General features: G+C 41.0%; 3 protein-coding genes across 3 annotated transcripts; 1 reads left to right on the forward strand and 2 right to left on the reverse strand.

Annotated features, from left to right (window-relative positions):
• Positions 1–4016: 4016 nt before the first annotated feature.
• On the reverse strand, positions 4017–11280 carry LOC117057806 (vomeronasal type-2 receptor 26-like). The gene is made up of 6 exons (XM_033168647.1): positions 11063–11280; positions 10406–10697; positions 8423–9280; positions 7443–7670; positions 5656–5782; positions 4017–4927 (listed from the first exon to the last, which is right to left on the reverse strand). Exons 1-6 carry the CDS (start codon positions 11278–11280, stop codon positions 4017–4019), a joined length of 2634 nt encoding a protein of 877 aa, XP_033024538.1.
• A 6232-nt stretch (positions 11281–17512) lies between these two features.
• Positions 17513–18448, reverse strand: LOC117059154 (olfactory receptor 6F1-like). Its single transcript, XM_033170702.1, has one exon. The coding sequence runs from the start codon at positions 18446–18448 to the stop codon at positions 17513–17515; it is 936 nt and encodes a 311-aa protein (XP_033026593.1).
• Positions 18449–23533: 5085 nt separating this feature from the next.
• LOC117057807 (olfactory receptor 6F1-like) lies at positions 23534–26913 on the forward strand. The gene is made up of 2 exons (XM_033168648.1): positions 23534–23594; positions 26090–26913. Exons 1-2 carry the CDS (start codon positions 23534–23536, stop codon positions 26911–26913), a joined length of 885 nt encoding a protein of 294 aa, XP_033024539.1.
• Positions 26914–27638: the final 725 nt, after the last annotated feature.

The following is a 27638-nucleotide window of genomic DNA, read 5'->3' on the forward strand; positions in this document are numbered from 1 at the left end:
AGAAGGCTGTCAAGCCTCTGCTTAAAGACCTCCAAAGAAGGAGACTCCACCACACTCCTTGGTAGCAAATTCCACTGCTGAACAGCTCTCACTGTCAGAAAGTTCTTCCTAATGTTTAGGTGGAATCTACTTTCTTGTAGTTTGAATCTGTTGCCCTGTGTCCACTTCTCTGGAGCAGCAGAAAACAACCTTTCACCCTCCTCTATATGACATCTTTTAAATATGTTTGAACATGGCTATCATATCACCCCTTAACCTTCTCTTCTCCCTAAGCCGTTCCTCATAAGGCATTGTTTCCAGGCCTTTTACCATTTTGGTTGCCCTCTTCTGGACACGCTCCAGCTTGTCAGTATCCTTCTTGAACTGTGGTGCCCAGAACTGGACACAGTATTCCAGGTGAGGTCTGACCAGAGCAGAATATAGTGGTACTATTACCTCCCTTGATCTAGACGCTATACTCCTATTGATGCAGCCCAGAATTGCATTGGCTTTTTTAGCTGCTGCATCACGACTCATGTCAAGTTTGTGGTCTACCAAGACTCCTAGATCCTTTTCACATGTACTGCTCTCAAGCCAGGTGTCACCCATCCTGTATTTGTGCCTTTCATTTTTTTATTTATTTTTTGCCCAAGTGTAGTACTTTACATTTCTCCTTGTTAAAATTCATCTTGTTTGCTTTGGCCCAGTTGTCTAATCTGTTAAGGTCATTTTGAAGTGTGATCCTGTCCTCTGGGGTATTAGACACCCCTCCCAATTTGGTGTCATCTGCAAACTTGATCAGGATGCCCTCAAGCCCATCATCCAAGTCATTGATGAAGATGTTGAATAAGACTGGGCCCAAGACAGAACCCTGTGGCACCCCACTAGTCACATCTCTCCAGGATGAAGAGGAGCCATTGATGAGCACCCTTTGGGTTCGGTCAGTCAGCCAGTTACAAATCCACTGAATGGTAGCATTGTCTAGCCCACATTTTACCAGCTTCTTTACAAGAATATCATGGGGCATCTTGTCAAAGGCCTTGCTGAAATCAAGATAGGCTATATCCACAGCATTCCCTTCATCTACCAGGCTTGTAATTCTGTCAAAAAATGAGATCAGGTTAGTCTGACATGACTTATTTTTCAGAAACCCATGCTGACTTTTAGTGATCACAGCGTTCCTTTCTAGGTGCTCACAGACCATTTGCTTAATGATCTGCTCTAGAATCTTTCCTGGTATTGATGTCAGGCTGACTGGGCGGTAATTGTTTGGGTCCTCTCTTTTCCCTTTTTTGAAAATAGGGAAAACATTTGCCCTCCTCCAGTCTGCTGGGACTTCGCCTGTTCTCCAGGAATTCTCAAAGATTACTGCCAGTGGTTCTGAAATCACCTCTGCCAGTTCTTTTAATACTCTTGGATGTAGTTCATCTGGCCCTGGAGACTTGAATACATCTAAATTAGCCAAGTATTCCTGTACTACCTCCTTACTTATTCTGGGCTGTGTTTCCCCTGCTGAATCATCTGCTCCATATTCTTCAGGTCGGGCATTGTTTTCTTTCTTGGAGAAGACTGAGGCAAAGAAGGCATTGAGGAGTTCTGCCCTTTCTCTGTCCCCTGTTCGCATTTCACCATCTTCTCCTCTAAGTGACCCCACTGTTTCCTTGTTCTTCCTTTTGCTATGGACATACCCATAAAAGCCCTTTTTGTTGCTTTTAACCTATCTAGCAAGCCTGAGTTCATTCTGTGCTTTAGCTTTTCTGACGTTGTCTCTACACGTGCTGGCTATTTGTTTGAATTCCTCTCTGGTGCTTTCCCCCCTTTTCCATTTTTTGTACATATCCCTTTTAAATCTTAACTCAATTAAAAGTTCTTTAGATAGCCACCCTGGCTTCTTTAGGCACCTTCCATGTTTCCGTCTCACTGGTATTGCCTGAAGTTGTGCTTTTAATATTTCCCTTTTAACAAGCTCCCAACCATCATGAAGTCCCTTCCCTTTTAATATTTCTGTCCATGGGATTTCACCCAGCATTTCCCTAAGTTTTCTGAAGTCGGCTTTCTTAAAGTCTAGAATTTGAGTCTGAGTATGCTTGGTTGCTCATTCCCGCTGTATAATAAACTCCAGTAGAGCATGGTCACTCCCACCTAATGATCCTGCCACTTCTACCCCACTAACCAGGTCATCACTATTGGTTAGGACCACATCTAAAATGGCTAATCCTCTTGTTGCTTCTCCCACTTTCTGGACAATGAAATTGTCTGCAAGGCCAGTGAGGAATCTGTTCGACCTTATGCTCTTGGCTGAGTTTGACATCCAACAAATATCAGGGTAGTTGAAATCCCCCATTACTACTATCTCACTTCCTTTTGAATGCTTGGCCATCAGTTCCAGGAAGGCATCATCTGTGTCCTCAGTTTGGCTTGGGGGTCTATAGTAAACTCCCACAATGAGATCACTGTTATTTTTCTCTCCCTTAATTTTGACCCAGATACTCTCAACTTGGCTTTGGAGTTTCAAATCCTGGATCTCTTCACAGGTATACACACCCCTGACATATAACGCTACTCCTCCTCCTTTCCTGTTTGGTCTATTTCTCTGAAATAGATTGTATCCCTCTATTACTACATTCCAATCATGAGACTCATCCCACCAGGTTTCAGTGATGCCTATTATGTCATATTTAGTTTTCTGTACCAAGAGCTCAAGTTCATCTTGTTTATTTCCCATGCTCTGTGCATTAGTATACAGACATTGAAGACCATTGATCATTTCCCCATGGCTCTTATTTAAGGATATTTTCCTCCCACCACTAGGTCTGCGTGCTGTTTGCTCCATTTGGTCCTTGACATTTGGATGATCATCTTCAGTACTTGATAGACTCCTACCGTCAGGACCACTGTCTCCCTCCCCCACATAAGTCAGTTTAAAGCCCTCCTGATGAGGATTTGAGTTTCATGGCAAAAACATTCCTTCCAACCCTTGTGAGGTGCAGCCCATCACTTGCCAGAAGTCCATCTTCAAGAAACTGCAGACCGTGATCTAAGAATCCAAACCATTCCAGTTTGCACCATTTGCGAAGCCAGTTGTTCACTTCCCCTATTTCCCCCCCTCTCCCTGGGCCATGTCATTCAACTGGGAGGACAGATGAGATGACAATTTGTGCATTTAATTGCTTCAACTTCCTGCCCAGAGCCTCATAATCACTTTTGATCTTCTGGAGGCTATGGCTTGCAGTGTCATTGGTTCCCACATGGACCAAAAGGAAGGGGTATTTGTCGGTGGGTTTTATGATTCCTTGCAGCTGTCCTGTTACATCTTTGATCTTGGCCCCAGGGAGACAGCACACCTCTCGAGACATCTTGTCAGGCCCACAGATCACTGCTTCTGTACCCCTCAGTAGGGAATCCCCTATCACCACTACACGCCTCTTCATAGGCTTGGTTGGGATTCTTCCATGTGCTGTCTCTTCCAAGGTTACCTGCATATTCCCAGAGGACTGACTTTGCTGCTCATCTTCATATTCCTGATCAACTGTGATGAGGGAGAGATCTTCAAATGGAGTCTGTTCCTTGTGATTCTCTGCTAACAAACCACTCTCCTAGTGGAGAGTATCTCACCCAACACTCCAATGGTTCCTGAACCTATTTCCCATGGCAAAGGATATCTGGGGATGGGATGATCAAGACCAAGAAAAGAAAACAAGAAATAATAAGTGTGGATCAGCAACAAAATATTGTAGGGGTTAAATTCTGAAGCAGTATAAACAGCATCAAGTGTGAGTGTCCCAATAAAATCAAGAGCAAACATAACCATCAATACACAAGGTTCAAATGAAGCTTTGAGAGTGCTTTTAAAATATAATATACATATTGTAAACCTGAGGGAAAGGACTTTCTTACTGCTGATCTTTGCTAGCTACTCTGGGAGCCTTGTTGATTAAAAATCAAGCTTAAAATGCTTCTATTATAAAACAAACACACACGTGAAGATTCCACTAGAACTACTGCTCCATTTATTCAAAAAGAGAAAAAAGAGATATTTAATGCTTCATTTTGTTAATGCTTATTATCTGTTCCCTATTATTCAGCTCAGGCCTCAACAAAATAATATAACATTTGGGGGAAAAGATGCAACCTAATAGGCCAGCACTGGAGGCTAAGATAGAGAAGATCTCCACAGCTACTGTGTATTTCCCCTTAGTACTCAGGTAGGATGGAACAAAGGACAACCAAACACTGCAAAATACCAACATGCTGAAAGTAATAAATTTGGCTTCATTGAAAATGTCTGGTAATTTCCTGGCAAGGAAAGCCACTGTGAAACTAATTATTGCTAGAAGGCCCATGTAACTAAGGACACAGTAAAACATAACCACAGTCCCCACATTACATTCTAGTATAATTTCCTCAGGCATTGAGTGCTTGTCAACATCTGGGAATGGGGGAGAGATTGCCAACCAAAGAGTACAGATGCCTGCTTGAATAAAAGAGCAGGAAATGACAATGGAGTTGGCCAGCCATCTCCCCACCCACATTCTCATTCTGGATCCTGGTTTTGTGGCTGTGAAAGCCAGAATCACAGTGACAGTTTTTGCCAGTACACAGGAAACAGCCACTGAAAAGATGGTGCCAAAAGCAGCTTGTTGCAGGAGACATGTCATCTTTCTAGGTTGGCCAATGAACAGCAAAGCACAAAGAAAGCATAGCAAGAGGGTGACAAGGAGAGTATAGGTGATATTCTGGTTGTTGGCTTTGACAATGGGAGTCTTGTGGTTCTTCAGAAACGTTCCCAGTACCAGAGTTGTGATGAAAGCAAAAGAAAGAGCAAATATAGCTAAACTGATGCCTAAAGGTTCTTCATACGACAAGAAGCTGATGCCCTTGGGAATACATATATCTCGTTCCTTGCTTGGATAGTTTTCATCTGAGCATTTAGTACAGTCATTCATATCTGGGAAAAGAAAAGTATTAACCTTAGCTCACATATATACTATCAGTCCCAGAAATATTTTCCCTCACACTTGGAAAAATAATAATATTGTATCTATTCCAATTGGAAAATACTATTAATTGTCATGGGGACTTGTTTAATTGCTTTGGAACTATGTGGTGCTATAATATGATAGTGGGCTATAATGGCAAGGGTGTGGTAAGCTAGATGGCGTATGCAAAAAGCATCCCATGACTGTGATGAATAACAATTGACCATATTCTCAGTTTTGTGAGAAAGAGGGAGAGAGAAACCTGACCTTAGATTTCAAAATAAGGAAGCAGCAGCAGAAGATAGATGGTATTATCACGAAAGAACAAGTAGAAAAAGCTGAATAGTGTGCACTTGATTCTATAGCAATGTATACATCAATGCTTTGTAACCAATCGGCATGTAAGATGATATAAACTCCTGATGGCTTGATCTAAGCATGGTGCATAAAAATAATTCTTGGGCACCCATTAGGTATTCAGGCTTTGGAATGCATTCCCCAGTACCATATTACTGCAGTCTGAATACAATAGCCCACCCCACCCTGCTGTGATTATTGGCTCTGGTCATCACAGCATTACACTCTTATCTATAACAGCCACTTTGAAAATAACTTGTTAGCCATGGCTAGATTTAGATCCCCATCGTGTATGAGGAAACTAAGTGCAATTGACTGTGCAATCATCTCTGTCTCTTACCTTCCTGGTTTGAAATCTTGCCCTCTGGACATAGGATGCAGTCATAACAGCAAAATGGCTTTCCTTCTTTCACTTTCTTGCTCGATCCAGGTTGGCAACTTTCAGTACAGGCCGAAAGAGGACAGGCCTAATTCGTAAATGAAAGAGCAGAATAATAAACATAAAATAAGGTGTTTGGAATCTCTCAAGTGCTGGATCCAGCTTTGTGTTTCTAAAGTGACACAGCATTTCAGTAGGGTATGAATTGGCCCCCTTGAGGGCACTGGACACTGTAGAAGAAATTGCCAAAACTAGCCTCAACAGCCACTGTCTGAGGAGGAGGAAGTCATTTGGGGACATTTGATGAATTCAGTCTCTGTAAATTCTAATACAAAACGTTCTGATCCATACCATCAGAATGTGAAGTTAACAATCCAACACACTGTGGTTCTTTGATCAAAATATGTAATTAAGTATGTATTCTGAGAGAAAATATGCATATTAAGTAAATGTGTTCATTGAGCCAGTTTTTTTTAATTCAAAGAACTGAACTGAGCTATTCATAAAAATGTGCATCAATCACAGTGGGAAGTTAGCTTAGATGTGCAGACGGTATACAAAAGTAATATGTAAATAAATAAGGAAAATGGCAGTAAATACCAGTGTGTGCCATGACTCCTGCACCAGTCTCTTCAGCTCATCCATGTCCTTCCCTTCCTCCACTATCTACACCTTCACTAAGAGCCCTCCCCTTTTCTGTTTTTCAGCTCCTCTATCAACTCTAGTTGTCTCCTCTGTACTTCCTGCTGTCAACTCTCAGTTTCTACCTCTTGTCTCATTTCATCCCCTATTGCCTTCTTGTTGTGATATATCAGGACACCGAGGAAGGGGAAGAGGATCCCGGAAAGGAGTATTAGCCACAACTAGTACAAATTGAAGATTCAGCAGGAGAGGTTGGAGACTTAGGAAGTACTCACAGGACAGTAGGGGATGTTCAAGGGGCAGCAAGTCCATGGCAGCAAGGGGGAAAGAACAGATCACCATAACCAGAACACACCTCTATGAACACAGCAGGCTCTGAAGCATCAGGAGCAGTGGGAAACACACTCTAGAAGACTGAGACAGGCAAGGCAACACAGCCCAGCTCACTAATTGACCAGGTACACATCATGAGCCTTGTTAGTTCTGGGAGGAAGTTTGTGGTCACTCAGACGGATGAGGCTCAGAGCAGGTGAGGATCACATGCCTCATCAGGTGGAGACATACAATTGCTCAGCTGGAGCAAACCCAGATCAACAATCAAGATTGGAAGGAATGAAAGTGAAGCAAGGAAGTAGCACTATGTTGATGGAACATAGCTTGGCTGTCTATAGACTTTGATCTCAGGACTGACTCCAGGTTTTCTGACCCTGAGTCTCCTGCAGAGGCAAGAACCTGGCCTTACTGTTATTGACTCTGGACTTTGCTTGTTGTATTGGACCTGAACCAGTATTTGACCTTTTGGAGTGTCTAGCATTGCCTTTGGGACTGTTTGCACCAGTGGGGCTTACCTCCAGGAATGTGGGTGTTTAGGACATTCCTCCACCCACTCACTCATATCCTTTGTCTCACCCTTTCAGTCACATTTTATCCAATATTCATTTTTTTTATCCTTTCTTGGTCCACACTAAGTCCTCATTTCAAAATAAAGCAAGTATTTCACAAGTGTTCATTGTTGTCAAATGTAATCAGTTTTAAACTTCAGGATAGAACATCAGTGTTCCTTTATTATTGGACCTTTTGCTAAATGCCTGTCACTTGGATTTTACCTGGTTAAACCAGCGGTGCCAAGTTATTGCATCTTTATCAATGGTGAATGCTTGATCTGCAGGAACTACAGGAACTATCCTTCCGATTCTCACTCTATGAAAGGATTGATTGGAGAATATAATCCAATTGATAATATCCAAGCTAGATGCTACCTCCCCATTCTTGTTGAAGGATACCACATCTCCTGCAGTGTTGTTAAATGAGATACTTCTCAGAAAGTGGTGGAGCTAAATTGAAATCCAGAAAGACAGGTGTTTAGAAAAGGTTGCAGTCTAATACAGGGCTGAGCAATCAATTTTCTCTGTGCCCAGAACCTACAGTGAGTGGAGTCAGGGTCAAGCATGTATAAAGCCAACCAGTTTTCTCTCACATAAATATTTTTCTCTCATTCTTTCTGTCAGGCCTCTCTCTCTCTGCTCCATCCCTCAGACAGAACAGTGGTGTGTGACCCCTCTGTTCTGAGGAAAAATTAGCAGGCTGTCAATGCTGTTTCACAGCCAAAGGAATGCACATGACTGATAATTATTTATTGTCAAATATCTCGCAGTCGCTTCTACAGCTCTGGATGCCTATGCCCAACAATATAGCAGCTACATAGCTGCTCCCAGGTTTGCACTCTATGGAGCAGTTGCCACAACAACTGGAATAGCAAGAAGGCTGCTCATCTCTATGGACTGCTTCATGACTGTTAGTGAAATGGCATCTCAATGGGCCACAAAATATCTCCTATGCAAATGTTTTATCATGTACAGGGGGGTTTCTGCTCAAACTGGGAGACAGCCATCATTTCCCTTTCATCTGGGAAACAAAGACACATCCATCATCTGTCCACAAAATTATAGATTCAGATCCTCCTCATATTCCATATGCCCAAATTTTTGAACCCTGACAGGAAAGAGCAAGCAGGCAGTATTTGGAAACCCATACATTGTAAGAAAGTAACAGTGCTCTTCCAAGCTGAGGAGGTGCAACACGTTACCTGCCAAAACCGTTGATTCTGATTCTTCACTCTCTCTCCATATGCCATTCCTCTGTGTCTGTGTCTGGATGTGGACATAGCATGCAAAGCATGGGCCATGGCATAGACAGCACTGTAGATAGTGTAACTATGGCCTGTCATACTCATTTCAAAAAATGATCCTGGAAGGTTCTCCAGCCTCTCTTCTCCTGTGCAAATGTTCCCCTCCACTTGGTCTGCAGTGATATTTGGGAATACACAATCAAAAGCATGTTGCCAGAAGTCCCTGATAAAGCCATCCCCATCTGTGTTGGAAGGGTTTCTGTGCTCAACATATTCATGAAATTCTGGTGGGTCACTGACGTGAATTTCAAACGATATAGCACCATTGAATAGTCCTGAATCCCAGTTTCTTTGATAGACAAAGGAAGTGAATTCAATCTCAGCTGTTGCTATCCAAACTTTACTTTTTACATTATTTGTCCTATCGTGTTCTGATAGGTATGGAAGCCATTTAAAAAGTGCCATGGAGTAAGAGTCTCCATAGTTCACCACTACATTAGCCTTGCTGCTCATTATTTTGTCACGTAGTTTTGCCCCCTGTTGTAGCATGTCATCAAATTCAGAGATGAAACTAAAAGTGGGAATTCTTTCTGTGAAGGCAAAACAGATGCCATTTTGAGAAAACAATTGAACTACTGTATGCACAAATCTTTCCCCATTGTCATTGTCCACTGCAATGACCCCAATCCATGTCCACTTGAAATGCAGAAATAAAGAGATAGTTCCCTGATATTGAAGGTCTTCCTGGGGTGTCAACTGGTAGAAGGGAAGCCCTGGGGTTTTATCATTCATCACTGGAGCAGAGCCATAAATAAGCTAAAGAGGAAATGGAAGAAGGGGAGAGACAAAATATATTTTCCAGAGTTGTTTTTCAAACTATTCATGTACATTATATGATGAATTCTGTTGGCTGCATGCTGTCTTTCACTTATACAAAATACACACATTCATATGATCTGAAAACTGGGATCATTTCCCATTCCTGCTTGTTAAGCATTTGATCTGATGAGTGGGGACAGGCACTGTGTCATTTATTTATTTATTTATTTATTTAGATTTTTGTGAGTCATTGCTGACTTTGGTAGGTCTTGGGGGTTGAATAAAATTGATGGGACGGGCACATCAGGCCCCAGTAGGAGAATTAGCTACCCGTGCATTGGATTTTATTTAGTTTTGTCAGAATTGTAAGTTGGGGGTTCATTTTTCTAGATCTTCTTCTTTCTTCTTCACAATGCACAGATCCCAGCCCAGAGCAAAACTGAGATTTCTGCCTCCCTTTTCCACAATTCCTCACACTTTTTTCTGAAAACATATTTCAATTGTGAACCACCTGCTCACTACTACTACTCCTTTCCACCAAAGCTTGATTGTTTTTGCTACTTAGCACAACTTCATTATGTGTTTAATTTTCCCCAAACCCATTACTTTTGGGGGATGGCGTAGTGAGGAGAGAGAAGGATTTTAGTGCCAGTTACCTGTGTGTTTGAATCCTGAAAGCTCCACACACACACACACACACACACACACAGAGAGAGAGAGAGAGAGAGAGAGAGAGAGAGAGAGAGAGAGAGAGACTGAATGCACATGCCTTACTCACTAAGTAGAAAATACTGAATACCCAAACATAGGTGGTAAGGTAGAAGTCCATTATCCCAACAGTGGACTTTGGGATATCATTCTCCTGGAAAGGGGAGGGAGCTGAAATATAGAATGAATTATTCTCCCCTCCCATGCAAATTGACTGCAAAGCAGTGTTTTCATTAAAGTGCACAGTAGAAATGAAAGGGTGGATACCAGAAAGCTCCCTCTCCGACAAGGAATGCTAGGGATAACAAGGTCCTTGCTGGAGTGGGGGACATACATCCTGAATTGGTGCTGGGAACCTAGCCTCTTCTTTTCCTCTATGCATTCTAGTAGAAGTATTGCACATAAGTGTCCTACCTGTGGAATCTTATAGATATCCAAAATTGTTGCCACATAAAAGGAAATTTCAGAGTCAAGTCCCCCAATAACTCCTGTCAGATTATTTTCAATATCACATACATAGTTGGGGACACATTTCTCCAGTTTGGATAAAAGTATCAGTGTGGCAAGATACGTCTTCCTTGCATTAGTATAGCTGTCATAGATGTGGAAGCCCAAGGTGATATTGGGTAAAATGTGGGAGCATCCATTGATCTCCTTAACTGCAAATGTCATCGCCAGGATGTGCTGGTAAGCCTTGGGCACCACCCTAGAATGAGAGTTGCAGATTGTTTTAGAAGTATCTTCAACACTTGGAACATTTAAATGTCTACTAAGAAATTAATCATATTGAGTTCAGCTATACACCCCTACCTAGAACTAAACCTAAAAGAGCACAATGGAATTTACTTTCCATTGTGGGATCAGTATATTTTCACTGGATTCCAAATTTCTTGGTATATATCCCATAAATGGGAGCTTCTGTGTTATTCCCTTTATTCACAGCTGATTCATGTGAGTTTTCAGATCAGTATGGTTTATTTAAATCAAAGATAACTGAGTTGACATTTGCAGCATCAGCCATTGTTCTGAAGTTGCTGCTATGGGATTGATCATGAGAGGCTGAGTCCTTACACAAGTTCTTCAGGCAGTACTGGTGGAGGTTCCTCCATGAATTTTGCTGAAGTGGATAAGAAGCCACCATGGGAAACAATGCCACCGATGATGAAATCTCCTGGCTGATGATATATGTGAAGTGGACGATGAGGTCCTTGGAGCCTGCATTTTGCAATGTGAGCCTGACATACCATGTAAGGATACAGTTCCAGCAGCAAGATTACTAAAGCTACCATCCTTAATACAATACAATCTTTATTCTACACATAAACGACTATTTTTCTGGCAATACTATGAGTAGCAGATCCAAGATGAAAATTGTCTCATTTGAACGGTAATTTAGTTTTCTGAGATGCTGCAATTTGGGCGTCTCCAAGCTCATACCTGTGGATACCAGATCCTATCTACAGTATTCTAATTAGATTTATAGTATTTTTTGACAGTTATAACTGAAAATCCACAATGATTTTTGAGAAGCAGCAGATTTAATTATAGTTCTCTTAATAATCAAACAGGAAAGTAGTTATTCATTAAGTGCTAGGTATTCCCTGGGGAAATGCTGGAGAAAATGTGTTTGTCACATATTCAGAACTGTCATTTTTGAATTCTCTTTGGTTAGATAATAAGGGACCAGTGGTGTAGTGGTGAATTTTGAAGTCAGGAGCTCATCATAACAAACCCTGTAGCCAACTGGGACTCCAAAATGTAGTATGGTGGAGTTAGCATCTTGGAAATTGCCTGAGGAGACCTGGATCTATATCCCTGATCAGCCATGTTTCATGACTACAATCCTATGTACAATACTTAACTTGGGAGTAATATCTATTGATTTCTTGCATTCTTGTTCAACTCACAGATTAAGAAGAAGTACCTCCAGTACCTCTAGTCAAAATGAAGTCAGGAAGCCTCTGTTTCAAATCCTTGCCATAGTAACTAATGCTGGGTTAGCTGGTCCAATTCTTGACATACAACTCATCACACTCAGCTTCCCATTTCCTTGTGTTTCTGTCTCTAAAGTACTCAAGGGCTGTTCCAGTGCTTAATCAATGAGTCGTCAACACCTGCACTGTACTTGAGCCTAATTTAGCTCACCTGCCCATGTCAGAATCAAAAACAAACCCACAACCGGACATGCCAAAGCCCAAAACAGAGCCTGAGGCACCTGAAACAGAGCTCAAAACAGAGCCAGAGCCAGTCATGCACACACCTTTTTTTACCCTCTCCTAACCCAGACATTCCCCTTCATGGATCACTGCCTTGTCGTGGCGAAGGGGCTTGAATTACTCAGGCAAGCTATGGACAGGTCAAGATGGACAGGTCATAGCGGAGAGTTTGGACCAAACGTGATCCACCTGGAGAAGGAACTGGCAAGCCGCTCCAGTATCCCTGCCAAGAAAACTCCATGGACAAAGACAACAGGCATATAAAAGATATGACGCTGGAAGATGAGCCCCTCAGGTCGGAAGGCGTCCAACTTGCTACTGGGGAAGAGCGGAGGACAAGTACAAGTAGATCCAGAGCTGATGAAGCGGCTGGGCCAAAGCCGAAAGGACGCTCAGTTGTGGATATGCCTGGAAGCAAAAGGAAAGTCCAATGCTGTAAAGAAAAGTATTGCATAGGAACCTGGAATGTAAGAACCATGAACCTTGGTAAGCTGGATGTGGTAAAAAATGAGATGGCAAGAATAAACATTGACATCCTAGGCATCAGTGAACTAAAATGGACAGGAATGGGTGAATTCAGTTCGGATGACTATCATATCTACTACTGTGGGCAGGAATCCCGTAAAAGAAATGGAGTGGCCCTCATAGTCAACAAAAGAGTGGCGAAAGCTGTACTGGGATGCAACTTCAAAAATGATAGAATGATCTCGATACGAATCCAAGGCAGTCCTTTTAACACCACAGTAATCCAAGTTTATGCACCAACTACCAGTGCTGAAGAAACCGAAATTGATCAATTCTATGAAGACTTACAACACCTTATAGAAATGACACCAAAGAAAGATGTTCTTCTCATTATAGGGGATTGGAATGCTAAAGTAGGAAGTCAAGAGATAAAAGGAACAACTGGCAAGTTTGGCCTTGGAGATCAAAATGAAGCAGGGCAAAGGCTAATAGAGTTCTGTCAAGAGAACAAGCTGGTCATCACAAACACTCTTTTCCAACAACACAAGAGACGACTCTACACATGGACATCACCAGATGGGCAACATCGAAATCAGATTGATTATATTCTCTGCAGCCAAAGATGGAGAAGCTCTATACACTCAGCAAAAACAAGACCTGGAGCTGACTGTGGCTCAGATCACCAGCTTCTTATAGCAAAATTCCAGCTTAAACTGAAGAAAGTAGGAAAAACCACTGGGCCAGTAAGATTCAATCTAAATCAAATCCCTTATGAATACATAGTTGAAGTGAAGAACAGGTTTAAGGATTTAGATTTGGTGGATAGAATGCCTGAAGAACTGTGGATGGAGGCTCGTAACATTATACAGGAGACAGCAACGAAAACCATCCCAATGAAAAAGAAATGCAAGAAAGCAAAGTGGCTGTCCAATGAGGCCTTACAAATAGCGGGGGAGAGAAGGCAAGCAAAATGCGAGGGAGATCGTGAAAGATACAGGAAATTGAATGCAGATTTCCAAAGAATAGCAAGGAGAGACAAGAGGGCCTTTCTAAACGAGCAATGCAAAGAAATAGAGGAAAATAACAGAATGGGGAAAACCAGAGATTTGTTCAAGAAAATTGGAGATATGAAAGGAAGATTTTGTTCAAAGATTACCACAATTAAGGACAAAAGTGGAAAGGACCTAACAGAAGCAGAAGACATCAAGAAGAGGTGGCAAGAATACACAGAGGAATTATACCAGAAAGATATGGAGGTCTCATACACCCCAGGAAATGTGGTTGCTGACCTTGAGCCAGACATCCTGGAGAGTGAAGTCAAATGGGCCTTAGAAAGCCTTGCTAACAACAAGGCCAGTGGAAGTGATGATATTCCAGCTGAACTATTTAAAATTTTAAAAGAGGATGCTGTTAAGGTGCTGCACTCAATATGCCAGCAAGTTTGGAAAACTCAGCAGTGGCCAGAGGATTGGAGAAGATCAGTCTACATCCCAATCCCAAAGAAGGGCAGTGCCAAAGAATGCTCCAACTACCGCACAATTGCACTCATTTCACACGCTAGCAAGGTTATGCTTAAAATTCTACAAGGCAGGCTTAAGCAGTATGTGGACCGAGAACTCCCAGAAGTGCAAGCTGGATTTCGAAGGGGCAGAGGAACCAGAGACCAAATTGCAAACATGCGCTGGATTATGGAGAAAGCCAGAGAGTTCCAGAAAAACATCTACTTCTGCTTCATTGATTATGCAAAAGCATTTGACTGTGTCGACCACAGCAAACTATGGCAAGCTCTTAAAGAAATGGGAGTGCCGGATCACCTCATTTGCCTCCTGAGAAATCTCTATGTGGGACAAGAAGCTACAGTTAGAACTGGATATGGAACAACTGATTGGTTCAAAATTGGGAAAGGAGTACGACAAGGCTGTATATTGTCTCCCTGCTTATTTAACTTATATGCAGAATACATCATGCGAAAGGCTGGACTGGATGAATCCCCAACCGGAATTAAGATTGCCGGAAAAAATATCAACAACCTCAGATATGCTGATGATACTACCTTGATGGCAGAAAGTGAGGAAGAATTGAAGAACCTTTTAATGAGGGTGAAAGAAGAGAGCGCAAAATATGGTCTGAACCTCAACATCAAAAAAACTAAGATCATGGCCACTGGTCCCATCACCTCCTGGCAAATAGAAGGGGAAGAAATGGAGGCAGTGAGAGATTTCACTTTCTTGGGTTCCATGATCACTGCAGATGGTGACAGCAGTCACGAAATCAGAAGACGCCTGCTTCTTGGAAGAAAAGCAATGACAAACCTAGACAGCATCTTAAAAAGCAAAGACATCACCTTGCCGACAAAGGTCCGTATAGTTAAAGCTATGGTTTTCCCAGTAGTAATGTACGGAAGTGAGAGCTGGACCATAAAGAAGGCTGATCGCCGTAGAATTGATGCTTTTGAATTATGGTGCTGGAGGAGACTCTTGAGAGTCCCGTGGACTGCAAGAAGATCAAACCTATCCATTCTCAAAGAAATCAGCCCTGAGTACTCACTAGAAGGACAGATCCTGAAGTTGAGGCTCCAGTACTTTGGCCACCTCATGAGAAGAGAAGAATCCCTAGAAAAGACCCTGATGTTGGGAAAGATGGAGGGCACAAGGAGAAGGGGACGACAGAGGATGAGATGGCTGGACAGTGTTCTTGAAGCTACTGACATGAGTTTGGCCAAACTGCGAGAGGCAGTGAAGGATAGGCGTGCCTGGCGTACTCTGGTCCATGGGGTCACGAAGAGTCGGACACGACTGAACGACTGAACAACAACAACCCAGACATTTGCTTAAAATTATAAAAATCCCCCCGGATATGCATGTAGGCCCCCAAAAGGACATGTCTGGGATATCCTAAACTTATGGCAACCAACCCTATGACCATTGCAGAAACTAGGTCTAGGAAGAGGGAGGATCCTTTCCATATAGCCAGATCCAAGCTACTGAAGGCCTCATATGGCCCTCTGTCCAGAAGTCCTTCACCATGAGTTTATTTGTGGCATTATTTCAATACCCTTTATTATCACATAATAAATGTTTCTCTTGAACCTCAATGCAATGAACTTCTTTTTTTAAAAAAAGAATTTTATTAGTTTTCCAATACACCCCCAATAATAGCCAAATTATAACAATAACAATTAATTCCTCAATTATACAATTGTCAAAGTCCCAATCAATCTCCTGTTAAAGTGGCTCCCCACATGATAGTTTGAGTTCATTTCCGATCTTATATCGATGTGTTCCATAATCATAATTAATATCAGTTACATTTCAGTTACAATAAGAATCCCTTAGTCAACAGCTGCATAATTAATTATTTCCATTTGTGATGTTACAATATACACCTTTATAAAGCTTCAAGTGAGGAACTCAAACTATTATCTTTATTCTGACTTGCATGTGAAAACTGTTATACCCATGGTGATTCCTTCTCTCCATATAGCGTGTTGTCTCTTGCACTTTCCAGCTGTGGTTTTCTCCCATCATGGCTTGGGGCAGAACTTGAAGTTTCTCAGAGGTCTTAGCTCTCCATCCCATGCTTCGATGTCTCAGAACAGGGATCAGTCTGCTCAGGGCTGTCTTTAGCAAATACACCGCTGGGGTGCAAAGATCTGCCCAGAGTCCCCAAATTTAGTTTAGCCACCCCCAAATAAACTTTTATTGAGCTTTTTGGGGAGGGGGAAAGCCAAAGTTGTTGACCTTTTTGGGGGGGCAAACTCAAAGTTGGGGGGGATAGCTCACCTGTACTGACAATGTGGAAATAACTGTTTTTGTTTCCTGACTCTTTGGGAGTATTTGGTGCTATGGAGTAACAGAGCAACAGGGGGGGGCAGGGACTTTTGCTCCATTGCTTTTCATAGTCACCGATTGAGTGGGGCAATATACAGTAGGTATACATTTGGTGCACCCTAGAATTTGGCGCCCAGGTGCACCGCACCCCTTGCAACCCTGAGTAAAAATGGCCCTGAGTCTGCTAAAACACATTCTGTCTCACTAGTAAAACATGTCCCCTCAGCCTAGGAAAAGGTGGGCAATTTTTGAACATGCTCCTTAATACTCCTTTCCAATTCCCATAATCTCTGCAGCATAGAGGCTCCTTTCACAGCCTCCAAATTCTTTTCCTTCCAGCAAGAGATTTATGGCCTGATTAAACTTTATCTTAGGTTACATTCCATCAGTAGCACACATAAATCTCAGCCTCTTTTTCCTTGCCTGTTGTTTTTAAGGATTACGTGAGGAGGATTACTCTGTCTTTCCAACAGTCATACTTGAGCTTCCCCTCCCCTCCTTTCTTCATTTCAAATCACACACAGTTTATATTTTTGCTTGTTAATATCAACATTATTCCAATGTCCCGTCCTACCATGTAAATATATTTTTATCTTCTATTCCAGGTTGCCGAATCATGTATATATAAAAGAAACTTAGAATAAACAAACCGTGGCTTCCCTCTCCCCATTTGACTCTTATGCCAAAGAAAATCTTATCTCAATTCAAACCTTTGATCCATGTAGCTGGTATATTTAGCTGTATGTTTTTGCAACCCTTTTGCATCATGCACCTGTACTTTAAAGCCAATTAAAGGTCCAATTAAATGGAGAACCTCTGCTTCTTAATTTACGCATAGGAGGGCTTTCGCCAGGTGAAGTGCTTTTGCTTTCAGCACCTCCCTGCCTCCCATATTCCATGCAAAAGCCAGGTACCAAGATGAACTGTGAGTAAAGCCCATTTCCCCTGTCCCTGTCATCCTTGTTTTTCGTTCACCAACAGCCACCATTAAGGCAGTTGGGATCATAAGCCTAATGCAATGAACTTCTGATTGCATCCTTCACGTCTTTATTTCGTAGTGTGTAGATGAATGGATTCAGCAATGGAGTAACAACTGTGTTCAAGATGTTGACAATTTTGGTCATTTCTAGGGATGCCCGTTTAGAAGGTTTGACAAAAAGAAATATGGTGGAGCCATACCAAATGAGCACTACAGCAAGATGGGATGAGCACGTGGAGAAGGCTTTTTGTTGACCTTGCACAGAAGGGATGCGTAGGATAGTTCTGATAATGCATATGTAGGAAAGAATGGTGATCAGACAGGAGCCCAATATGACAATGATGGATATTACAAAAGCTGCCATCTCAATGTCATAGGTATTGGTACAGGAAAGAACTATCCAGGAATCAATGTTGCAGTAGAAGTGATTGATCACACGGGGCCCACAGAAAGACAATCTTGTGATTAGAAAGGCTGGTATAAAAATAATGAGGAAACCACATAGCCAGGAGCCAGCTGCCAGCTTCCTTGAGAACTCATTGTCCATGATGGTGCTATAGTGCAGGGGATCACATATGGCCAAATATCGGTCATAAGCCATGACAGACAGCAGGAAGTATTCTGTGCATCCAAAGGCAAACACAAAGTACATCTGAAGGAGGCAGCCAGTGAAAGAAATGCTTCTGCTCCTCCCCAGAAAAATAGCAAGAGTCTTAGGGATAGAAGCTGTAGTGTACCATATTTCTAGGAAGGAGAGATTACATAGGAAGAAGTACATGGGAGTATGGAGACGACGATTTGCTATTACCAGAATTATGATGGCCACATTTCCCAGCAGTGACATCACATACATGATAAGAAAGAGCATGAAGATGGACACCTGCAGATATTGAGATCCTGGGAAGCCAAGAAGGATGAATTCCATCACTTTTGTTCCATTTTGCGATCCTTCATTGTTATTTCCCATCAATCTTCTTTTAACTGCTCAAACAAATAGCTGAATTAACAGATTCGTTATCCACCAGGAAATGATAAAATTATTATATTATATTATATTATATTATATTATATTATATCCAACATAAACCTGCCCCTGCACCTTTCCCATCAACCTGCCATCTGTCAGGACTTTCCCCTCAAATACTCTGACTGGGGCTTTTTTAAAGCTGGAACTTGCCCGAACTGAGTTCCTCAACAAATGAAACACAGGGTAGTGATATAATAGCAAAATGCAAAGTCACACACAAATATATCACCAAAGGCAACTGCTTCACAATGAGGACTATAAACAAGCAAACAAATAAATTCCAAAAGTAGTCTTTCTCTTTACAATCACTCGTGTATTTGATAGAAGCAACATCAACTCTATTTGCAAATAGAACGCTGGAGGTCCTCTTTCTGTTCTTCCCTTGGGAGATATGTACCGGCATATAGGGACAGATTTGCCCATTTCTCTAAACTATTGATTGTATACTGCATAGTCTTCATGGTACAGCTCCACGATTAAGCCCCTCTGTGGGAAGAAATGCTGATTGTACCAGAACAGCACCTGGGAGCTGAGTATATATGAATATAGTATTATTTCATGGGGTAAAACAGTTAATGTACTTTATACATAATAGTATTAAGATCACCATAGCCATTCTAAGAGAATGAGGGAGGGATTCATGGTGAATTCCAGCACCTCTTTCTCTAGAAAAATATCACTGACTTTCACTATCTTGTAAGGTGGAAAGATTCTTCTTCATTGTGGCTATCTCCTAATGAAATACTTTCCAAATGGAGGCTCATTATAGATAAGGTTGTGTTCCATGTTACTATATTGTGAGCCTAAACCATTGGTGGGACAACAAGAATAGCCTTCCCATTGGACCTTAGTCTACAGGGATTATTGTTCCAAGGTTATTCCAATCTCGGAATGCTGATAGCCAGCAAACCAGCTGCACCTGCCAATAGGCATGCCAAACCACTGAAGCTGAGCTGCATGGAGTACCCCAGGCTACATGCCTTCTCCTTCCAATTGCTAGATTACGGTAAATAAAGTTAAATTAGAATTAGATTTTTAAAAAGCCTCTATCAACAATGATTTCAACATTATGCATATGCCTCTAAAAAGAAAGAAAGAATATTTTTTTCATTCTCTTTATGATTTAAATCATCACATACAGGTATATGATGTTGTCCACGAAGTAAAACAATAAAACTTAGTGTAGAACAATAAATAAAATGTATAATAAGTTTTAAAACACAAAGTATCATGAAAGTGAGATAACTGCCCCTCCAAACACACAAACAAACACACTACAAAACACCACACACAGCACAGAACCCAAAATGTGCACAATATAACCACCAACCATGCCAAACGAACTTAAAAACAAAATCTTAAAAGCTCTTGAAAAACAAAGAAAGCATGTGAATGACATTCTAGAATTAAAAAAATTCAATTGCTTAAATTACTATAAAGTAGTATTGGAGGGAGGGGAAAATGTGTTCCTGCCATAATATGATGAAGTTGAACTCTTATACAGTATATAAAAACTGACTTTCATAACGTACTCTTTACTTATCCATCACAAAACGATATGTTCAGTTTCACCAATTTATTTTTAATGCATTAGTCACACACAGTACATGAGAATACAATGGAGGGGTTCATGCCATTCACATTCACATCACTTCTAGTTCACATTACTTCTAATCAAATACTTTGTCTTTCTAAATGGGGAAGGGGCCCATCCTTTGTTCCCTTTAACGGCCCATTGCCTTATCAGAAAGCTAGAACTGCTTCAGGAGAATACATAAAGTTGAATTATCTCAAAGTTTATATTCCAAAACACACTGGAAAATAGAGCCACTTACCAACTATTTACTGCTCTCTTTGTATCAGTTTACTTATAATATATACTATTCTTCCACTCTTACTATTTTTAACTACTAATTGGCTGTCTTATTCTTTCTACTCACCCAGTTAAAAATTCAGGTAAGGATGTTGTCCTGCACAGCTGTTTGTAACTGAAATTAATGTAGTTGAATAAGCAATATTTAATTTATTAAAAACAACGGCTCCTTTCAGATTTCACCTCAGCTTTGAAAATATACCCCCATCAAGTCTTAAATACCTATGCGTTTAAGAAATCCCTTGGATTACTTAAGTTTTTCTGTGGTCTATTCCTTTTCTATTGCTGTGTTCCTACAGATCCTTCAACATAGAGAGTCTGGGAGTACACCAAGGGATTTGAAGGACAGACCAAGTATCTCGGACAAATTCTAAGCAATCTGTCACTTATGGTATAATTTAGACCTGTTGGAGTGGACTTTTTTCTTTAATACATCTTGAACATCCAATTTGTGTGAATTGCATATTAATTCCCTGGTGCACTATTAAAAATCCTTGCAGAGGGAAAACACTATTGGTGCAGGAGCAAACTTGAACAAATTGCAACCTCTAGAGGAGAAGTTTTCAACTACATTCTTTCTGTGGCACCTGCCTTAAGGGGGTGACCAGGCTGAAACACAACTACTGTACTCTCCTTCTTGCCAAAATGAATGAATAAAATACCAAATTAACTTAATTAACCATCTAATGCCCATGACCCAACTATTCAATATGTAGTAGGTGAAAAAAACCAACCCACCCAGAGGTGGATCTGCCAAAGATTCCTACATGGCCCTGAAGCGAATAAAAAGTCATACTGAGAAAGGGGGGGAGGGTGCTGCTGCTGGGAAAAGAAGTTGGAGGGAGGCACCCCCCCAAGCCCTAAAAAGGACGACCCGCCACCACCTCACCCACAAGAGTGTGTTTGATGCAGAAGCAGCAGATATGCTGTCTCCCTCAGTCTGAACAGGATGAGGATACACCACACTGGATAGTACTGAGGCTGAATGGGCAGATGACTGGGCCTTCCTGTCACCTTGATTCATTCAGTATGGATACCTGTAGATGGGAATCCCAAGTATGGATTTCTCCACATTCATATACTTCCACACAAGCAGAAATTTGATTTATTACAAGGAAAAGGAAAACAGAACTAAATGCACAAGCAAACTAGCCAGTTACAAATTAATTGTATGTAGGCAGAGCCCAGTGATTGATACATTCAAATATTCTATTCTAAAGAAATCTTAATTCTCCTAGAGATATGCAGAAGGCGTGGATGCCTCTAGCTTTATAAATCTACAGAAACTGAGAGTGCGGTGCACTGCTGAGGAAACAGTTGGAGCAAATGTGTGTTGCTAATTTGCCATTGTAAAAAAACTATAATTTAAATATCTTTTTTGGGCCTCACTTATTCCTGTATGATAAATGAAGGGGTTTGCATAGGTGCAAAAGTGTTCCTTACACCTTACTCAGTCATGCTGTCCTGAGATAAGATTGAGTTTAAAAGGGAAAGACACTACTATTTGGGGGGAGACAAGTTCTTATCTCTGAAGTTCTGAGAACAGGCTTTTCTTATATTCTTATTTATGGCTCCCAAATCATAAATTTACCCCCCAAATTAGCTTCATTGTTTGAAGTTGAGTTCCTCCTTAAGGGAGTTGATAACCTTCAAATTTGCCTGGACAATCTGGTTAAGTGTTTCACCTTTTCTGCAACTGTTAGAAGGGAGGGTGCCAGTTGTTCTCTTATGCCCTGGACCAGATAGAAAATGTACTAGGGTTATAGGGCAATTTCAATATTAAACCATGCCAGCCTGCACTGAGGATCTGATCCATAGAAATGAACCACGTAAAAAGTCAAAATAAGCACCAATCTTTACGACAAATTGAATACATTAAAATTTCATTGTTAGGGGTTTAAAACCATTGTGGCATTCACCGTGTTGTATCTGCATTATTTTTAATGTATTTCACCACATGTTTACACAGAATTTATTACAGAGGAGAAAAGCTCAAAGGGCCATTTCTTTCTTCCCAAGTGGCTACAGATGGTTGGATGTTTACTTAATTACTTAAGTTTAAGTAATTGACTTATTTTTTTATTGAACCAGCCCAAGAAGTGGGCAAAATATCCTGCCCTTTCATAACCTCCAACAACAACTAGAAATGTCAAATATCAAATATTGATTATATCCTTCCTTGTTTTTTAGTAACTTAGGCTTTGAACTGACTCATAATTAATTATTCCCAAGTGGAAATATACTGGTGATTCAAAGTAGTCCCTATTGTTGCTGCAATCAAGTCAATACAGTACTGCCAAATATAATTTGTTTTTAATTGGTGATGCATGCACCTCATTTATTGGTTTGCCAGGATGTCACATCACTCCTCCCATTTCCTCCACATAAAATACTGAGTGAACTACTTTTCCCACTTCTTGTATCAAAACAGTTTTTCGGTCATATTCTAAATACTATATTCTATTTCCTAAGGTGGCACATTTGTTTTTAAGTATCAGGAAGAGAGAGAAATAAAATACTCTGTGATAATTTTCAAGACAGAGATACAAGATGCATTTTGGAGGCAATATTTTGAAAGGTAAAACAAAATTTATTCTTCTTCCTTCCTTCCTTTAAAGCACTTTTAAACAGCAACTCTGAATTGCATCCAGACTTAATTAAGCTTAAAGTAGACCTACTGAAATCTAACCTATGTCCCCATTGCTTCAATGGATTTACTCAAAGTATTGATCTGATATGTAGAGATCTGGAGGGTTCTGGAAGCTTCTCTGTGTGAAAGAAACAAGCAGAAGGTTTGTGATATTTGGGTTATTCCTTTAGAGAAGCGGAGTACAGCTGGCTTAAACTGGTTCTGTTATCTCATGCTGACTATAAAAAATAGGTCAGAAGGAGCCTGAGTTTCACTTTCTGTATCTCTTTTCATTCTGGTGTGGTGTTCTGTACATACAGTGGTACCTTGGTTTGCAACCGCTTTGGATTACAACCATTTTGGATTACAACCACATGAAACCCGGAAGTGTGTGTCCCTTTTGGGGGGATTACAACCCCCATTTTGGGGGGGATTACAACCAATTTTTTTGGAGGGGGAGGCCCCATTGGCGAAAGCGTGCCTTGGGTTATAACCTGTTTTGGTTTACACCCGGATCTCCGGAATGGATAATGGTTGTAAACCAAGGTACCTCTGTAGTATGCTTGGTGTTAAGGTTTACACATGTAAGTTATTGTAAGTTTAAGTTAAGTCTGCTGCAACTGGATTTCTTATGGACAGTGCCAATCCTGAATGTATTGGATTTGTGAACATTATGCTCATTCGCCTTCAGTAGCAGTAAAGCTGTGCTGGATGAAATATTGATTAATTAATTAATTAATTAATCTGGTCTATTTTGGGGTAATCCAGCAACGTGTTTAAGTTTTTACTCTGCTAACTATACACTGGAATATATTCTAGATCAATATTGAGTAGAATTAATGACAATTTAGCCATCCAGATATTTGCTGGACTGCAACTCTGATCATCCCTGATTTCTGGCCATGCTGGTTGGGCTAATGTGAGCTGGAGTCCAGAATTATATGCAGAACTACAGGTTCCCCATATTTCCACTACAGGGTACAGTTCCTCTTTGAATGAGGGAGCATGGTTTTATAAGGTTTTGCAAATTATTTTAACAATTTATTCCTATATTTCTTGTAAAAATTGTGGGAAAAGAGATGAGGGGTAGCCAATTAGTGCCCCCCAGATGTTGGACAACAACTTCCATTGGCCCTTGCCAGTATGGCCAGTCCAACAACATAGGGTTGACACCACATTGACTTCCCCTTCTCTACATGGCCAGACAAAATGTTGTGAAATTTACAGTTGAATCCTATCTGTGCCTACTGGGAAATAAATTCCATAGCTTTGCAGCTGATTGTCATAGAAATTATGATAGATTGTTGTGACTATGTTGCGCTCAGCATAAAATAAAAGGGCACAAGGTGAGCCAACAGATGTTTCTCAGGAGCAATCACTGACACAGCTGCATGTAAGAATGTAGAGCAGTAGAACAAAATGAAGCTGAACAGGCAGAACAGTTGAGACGGTATGTAGAAAATATCATAAAGCTACTTATTTTTGTCAGATTGTATTGAGGAAGGTGGAATCATGTGAGACTTTATCTTGGAGCCAACGCTGGTCATATTTCAACTACACTCCTTTAAATTAATAGACATGACTAATTTAGATCTATATCAGTGAGTCCACTCTGTAGAATTTAATTGGCTAAAACCCTGTGTGAACCAAATGACAGACCTTGAAAAAATTCCCTCTGAAGCTCATCTATTCCGATTCCCCTGATTCCCCTTTCTGACACACCTAGAAGGCTGCTTATATTATGCCAAAAAACATCATTAGTGATTGGGAATTCAATACATAGTTCAGACGTGGAGGCCCTAGACACCTGCCTCACACCATGGAGTCATCTTTAATGCAAAAACTAAAGATGTTCCTTCAGCTCTGATCACCATGAAAATGAATGAGTGTCATTCACTCATAAGAGATAATTAAAGCATTGCATTTGGAGGTAGCTCAGTATGGGGTGGAAGTTGTGAGTTTCCTATGTGTGTATTTATGTACATGGCTGATGTAGTCTGGCACCTAGCAAGGCGTTTTCCCATGTCTGCATGTGATCGTAATATCTAAGGGATTTGCTGAGACACTATATGATTAATAGCAAATCAAATTATTCAAATTATACTGAACGGATTTCTTGCTCTATTGGTCTTCCTTTCCCCCATACCCTGTGTGTTTCTCTTTCCAGATGGAAATGGAAGCCCTAATCATACACTGATCGCAGAATTCATTCTGCTGGGACTAGGAAACCTTCATGAGCTAAGGATCCCTATGTTGTGGTATTCCTTGCAGTCTATATAGTAATATTAACAGGGAATATAATGAAAACAAAATCGAAAATTCTTTCTAGTAGCACCTTAGAGACCAACTGAGTTTGTTCCTGGTATGAGCTTTCGTGTGCATGCACACTTCTTCAGATACACTGAAACAGATTTTGGGTAGAAGATAGAAAGTTCCTGGTCGAGGTTCTGCTGGTGTGTTCATGAGGATCTGTTCTTGGATGTGTGGGGGTAGCTCCTTAACAATCTTGTTCAGTTCTTTTTTGTATTCTTCCGTGGGGTCTGAGTCCAATTTTATGTAAAAGGTGGTATTGGAAAGTTGTCTGTGAGCCTCTTGGATGTAATCAACAAAACTGATTACAGTGCTCCCAGCTGTCTTAATACAAAGAAATTTCAGAAATAGACTGGAAAGAGAAGTGGCTGAATTGCAACTAATCACCAAACTTAAAACCATGGAGAAACCTGGTTTGAACAAAGACATTGGATTCTTATCTCATTATACATAACAAAGCCATCTTTAGCCATCTCACCCCTTGCCTTTCCCTGCAAGACTAATTGCAGCCGTTTAGAGTCGTCAACAGGTTTTCCACACTTATCAGCCTATCACCCATTCCCACCACCCTTCTGAGTAATACCCCTCCCCACTCCCCCTCTATATTTAAGGATCTGGTGACTTCTGTTTCAGTGTATCTGAAGAAGTGTGCATGCACACGAAAGCTCATACCAGGAACAAACTCAGTTGGTCTCTAAGGTGCTACTAGAAAGAATTTTCGATTTTGTTTTGACTATGGCAGACCAACACGGCTACCCACCTGTAACAGGGAATATAATGATCACAGTGGTTGTGTTGACTGACCACAGCCTTCATACAGCTATGTACTTCTTCCTAGGAAACCTCTCTTTCTTAGAAATATGGTACACCACCAGTGTGATTCCAAAGATGCTGAAAACAATACTGACTGCCCATGAGGCTATTTCCTTCTCAGCTTGTCTCCTCCAGTTTTACACCTTTGGCTCATTGGCAGTTACTGAGTGTTTTCTTCTAGCGGCAATGTACTATGATCGCTATGTAGTCATATGCCAACCACTGCATTATGGAAACTTAATGAACTTCAGAGTGTGCGTTCAGCTAGCGATAGGGTCATGGGTTGGTGGGTTTCTGTCCCCAGTGCTCACCATAATAATGGTTTCTATGCTGCCTTTCTGTGCTTCTAATAAGATCAATCATTTCTTCTGTGATTTGTCCCCTGTCATCAAACTTGCCTGTGGAGACACACAAAAAGTGAGGTTCCCCGCTTTCCTTATCTCCATCCTTGTATCCTTCTCTCCTTTCCTTCTCACTATTATATCGTACTATAAAATCATCTCCACCATCCTCAAGATCCCATCTGCCAAAAGCAAACAGAAAGCCTTTCCCACCTGCTCCTCCCATCTCATTGTGGTTACAGTGTTCTATGGGACACTGATGGTGGTGTATGGTTTACCTACGACAACCTGGTATCCCAATTTAAGCAAAGTCTTTTCTATGCTCTATACAGTGGGGACACCAATGGTTAATCCTATTATATACAGCCTGAGGAACAAGGATGTCCAGAATGCATTGAGGAAGCTATTGACTAGAAATCCTATATTGCCACTTGAGTGAAGAGAACGTTGGCATACCATGTGAAAGTGGAGAAGCACAGAGCACTGTAAATTTGTATTTAAAAACTGTTTTCACGTCTGATAGAGATTTTTTTTTAAATGTACAGATTCTTCTGAAACATACTTATGTGCATATGTACCACACACACACACACACACTACCTGTGAATAAGGTATAAACATTGAAGCGTCATATACTTTCAGTGTGATGTGAATGTGTTATCAGCTGTATTCAGAGTTTAGTCATTCCCATTGATAGCCAATATGTGGAGAGTGGACACATCCCACATCCCAGCCCAGAAATTGTGCATCTTTTTCCCCCTTCCATGGATTTTTGTGCTTTCTCGTGCATTCATTATGAATCTCTGGATGAGGATATTCCTAAGTGAATATTGTTCCACATCTCAGGAAATATTGGGTCTCAGCATGGAACCATGTCTGCTGTTAAGCAGTCGGAAACTGAAAGTATGAAAAACTTACCATTGGTGGGGAGAGGCATGGAAAGAAATGGAGGAGATGGAAGGAGACTGCCCCTGCTTACAGATCCATGGAAAAGTCAAAGAAAACTGTTCATGATCCCTTCCAGTGGGGTAATTCTTTATTTGAATATTCTGTGCATCTGGCAAGTTCAGATTCTTGCAAATAACATATGGGATGGCTGCAGAACAGTGTGAAGAGCTTTCATACCTGTGGAAATTAACAAGCTGAGCATAGAACAGATTGATA

Source organism: Lacerta agilis, chromosome 14 (assembly GCF_009819535.1).
Source record: "Lacerta agilis isolate rLacAgi1 chromosome 14, rLacAgi1.pri, whole genome shotgun sequence".
NCBI lineage: Eukaryota > Metazoa > Chordata > Lepidosauria > Squamata > Lacertidae > Lacerta > Lacerta agilis.

Coding starts and splice junctions, on each gene's coding strand:
- LOC117059154 (XM_033170702.1), bottom strand. CDS start 18,448: ATGGGAAATAACAATGAAGGATCGCAAAATGGAACAAAAGTGATGGAA.
- LOC117057806 (XM_033168647.1), bottom strand. CDS start 11,280: ATGGTAGCTTTAGTAATCTTGCTGCTGGAACTGTATCCTTACATGGTA. Junction 10,698..11,062: donor GTACTGCCTGAAGAACTTGT/GTAAGGACTCAG, acceptor CTCTCATTCTAG/GGTGGTGCCCAAGGCTTACC. Junction 9,281..10,405: donor ATATCTATAAGATTCCACAG/GTAGGACACTTA, acceptor TTTCCTCTTTAG/CTTATTTATGGCTCTGCTCC.
- LOC117057807 (XM_033168648.1), top strand. CDS start 23,534: ATGGATAATGGTTGTAAACCAAGGTACCTCTGTAGTATGCTTGGTGTT. Junction 23,595..26,089: donor TGGTGTTAAGGTTTACACAT/GTAAGTTATTGT, acceptor CACCTGTAACAG/GGAATATAATGATCACAGTG.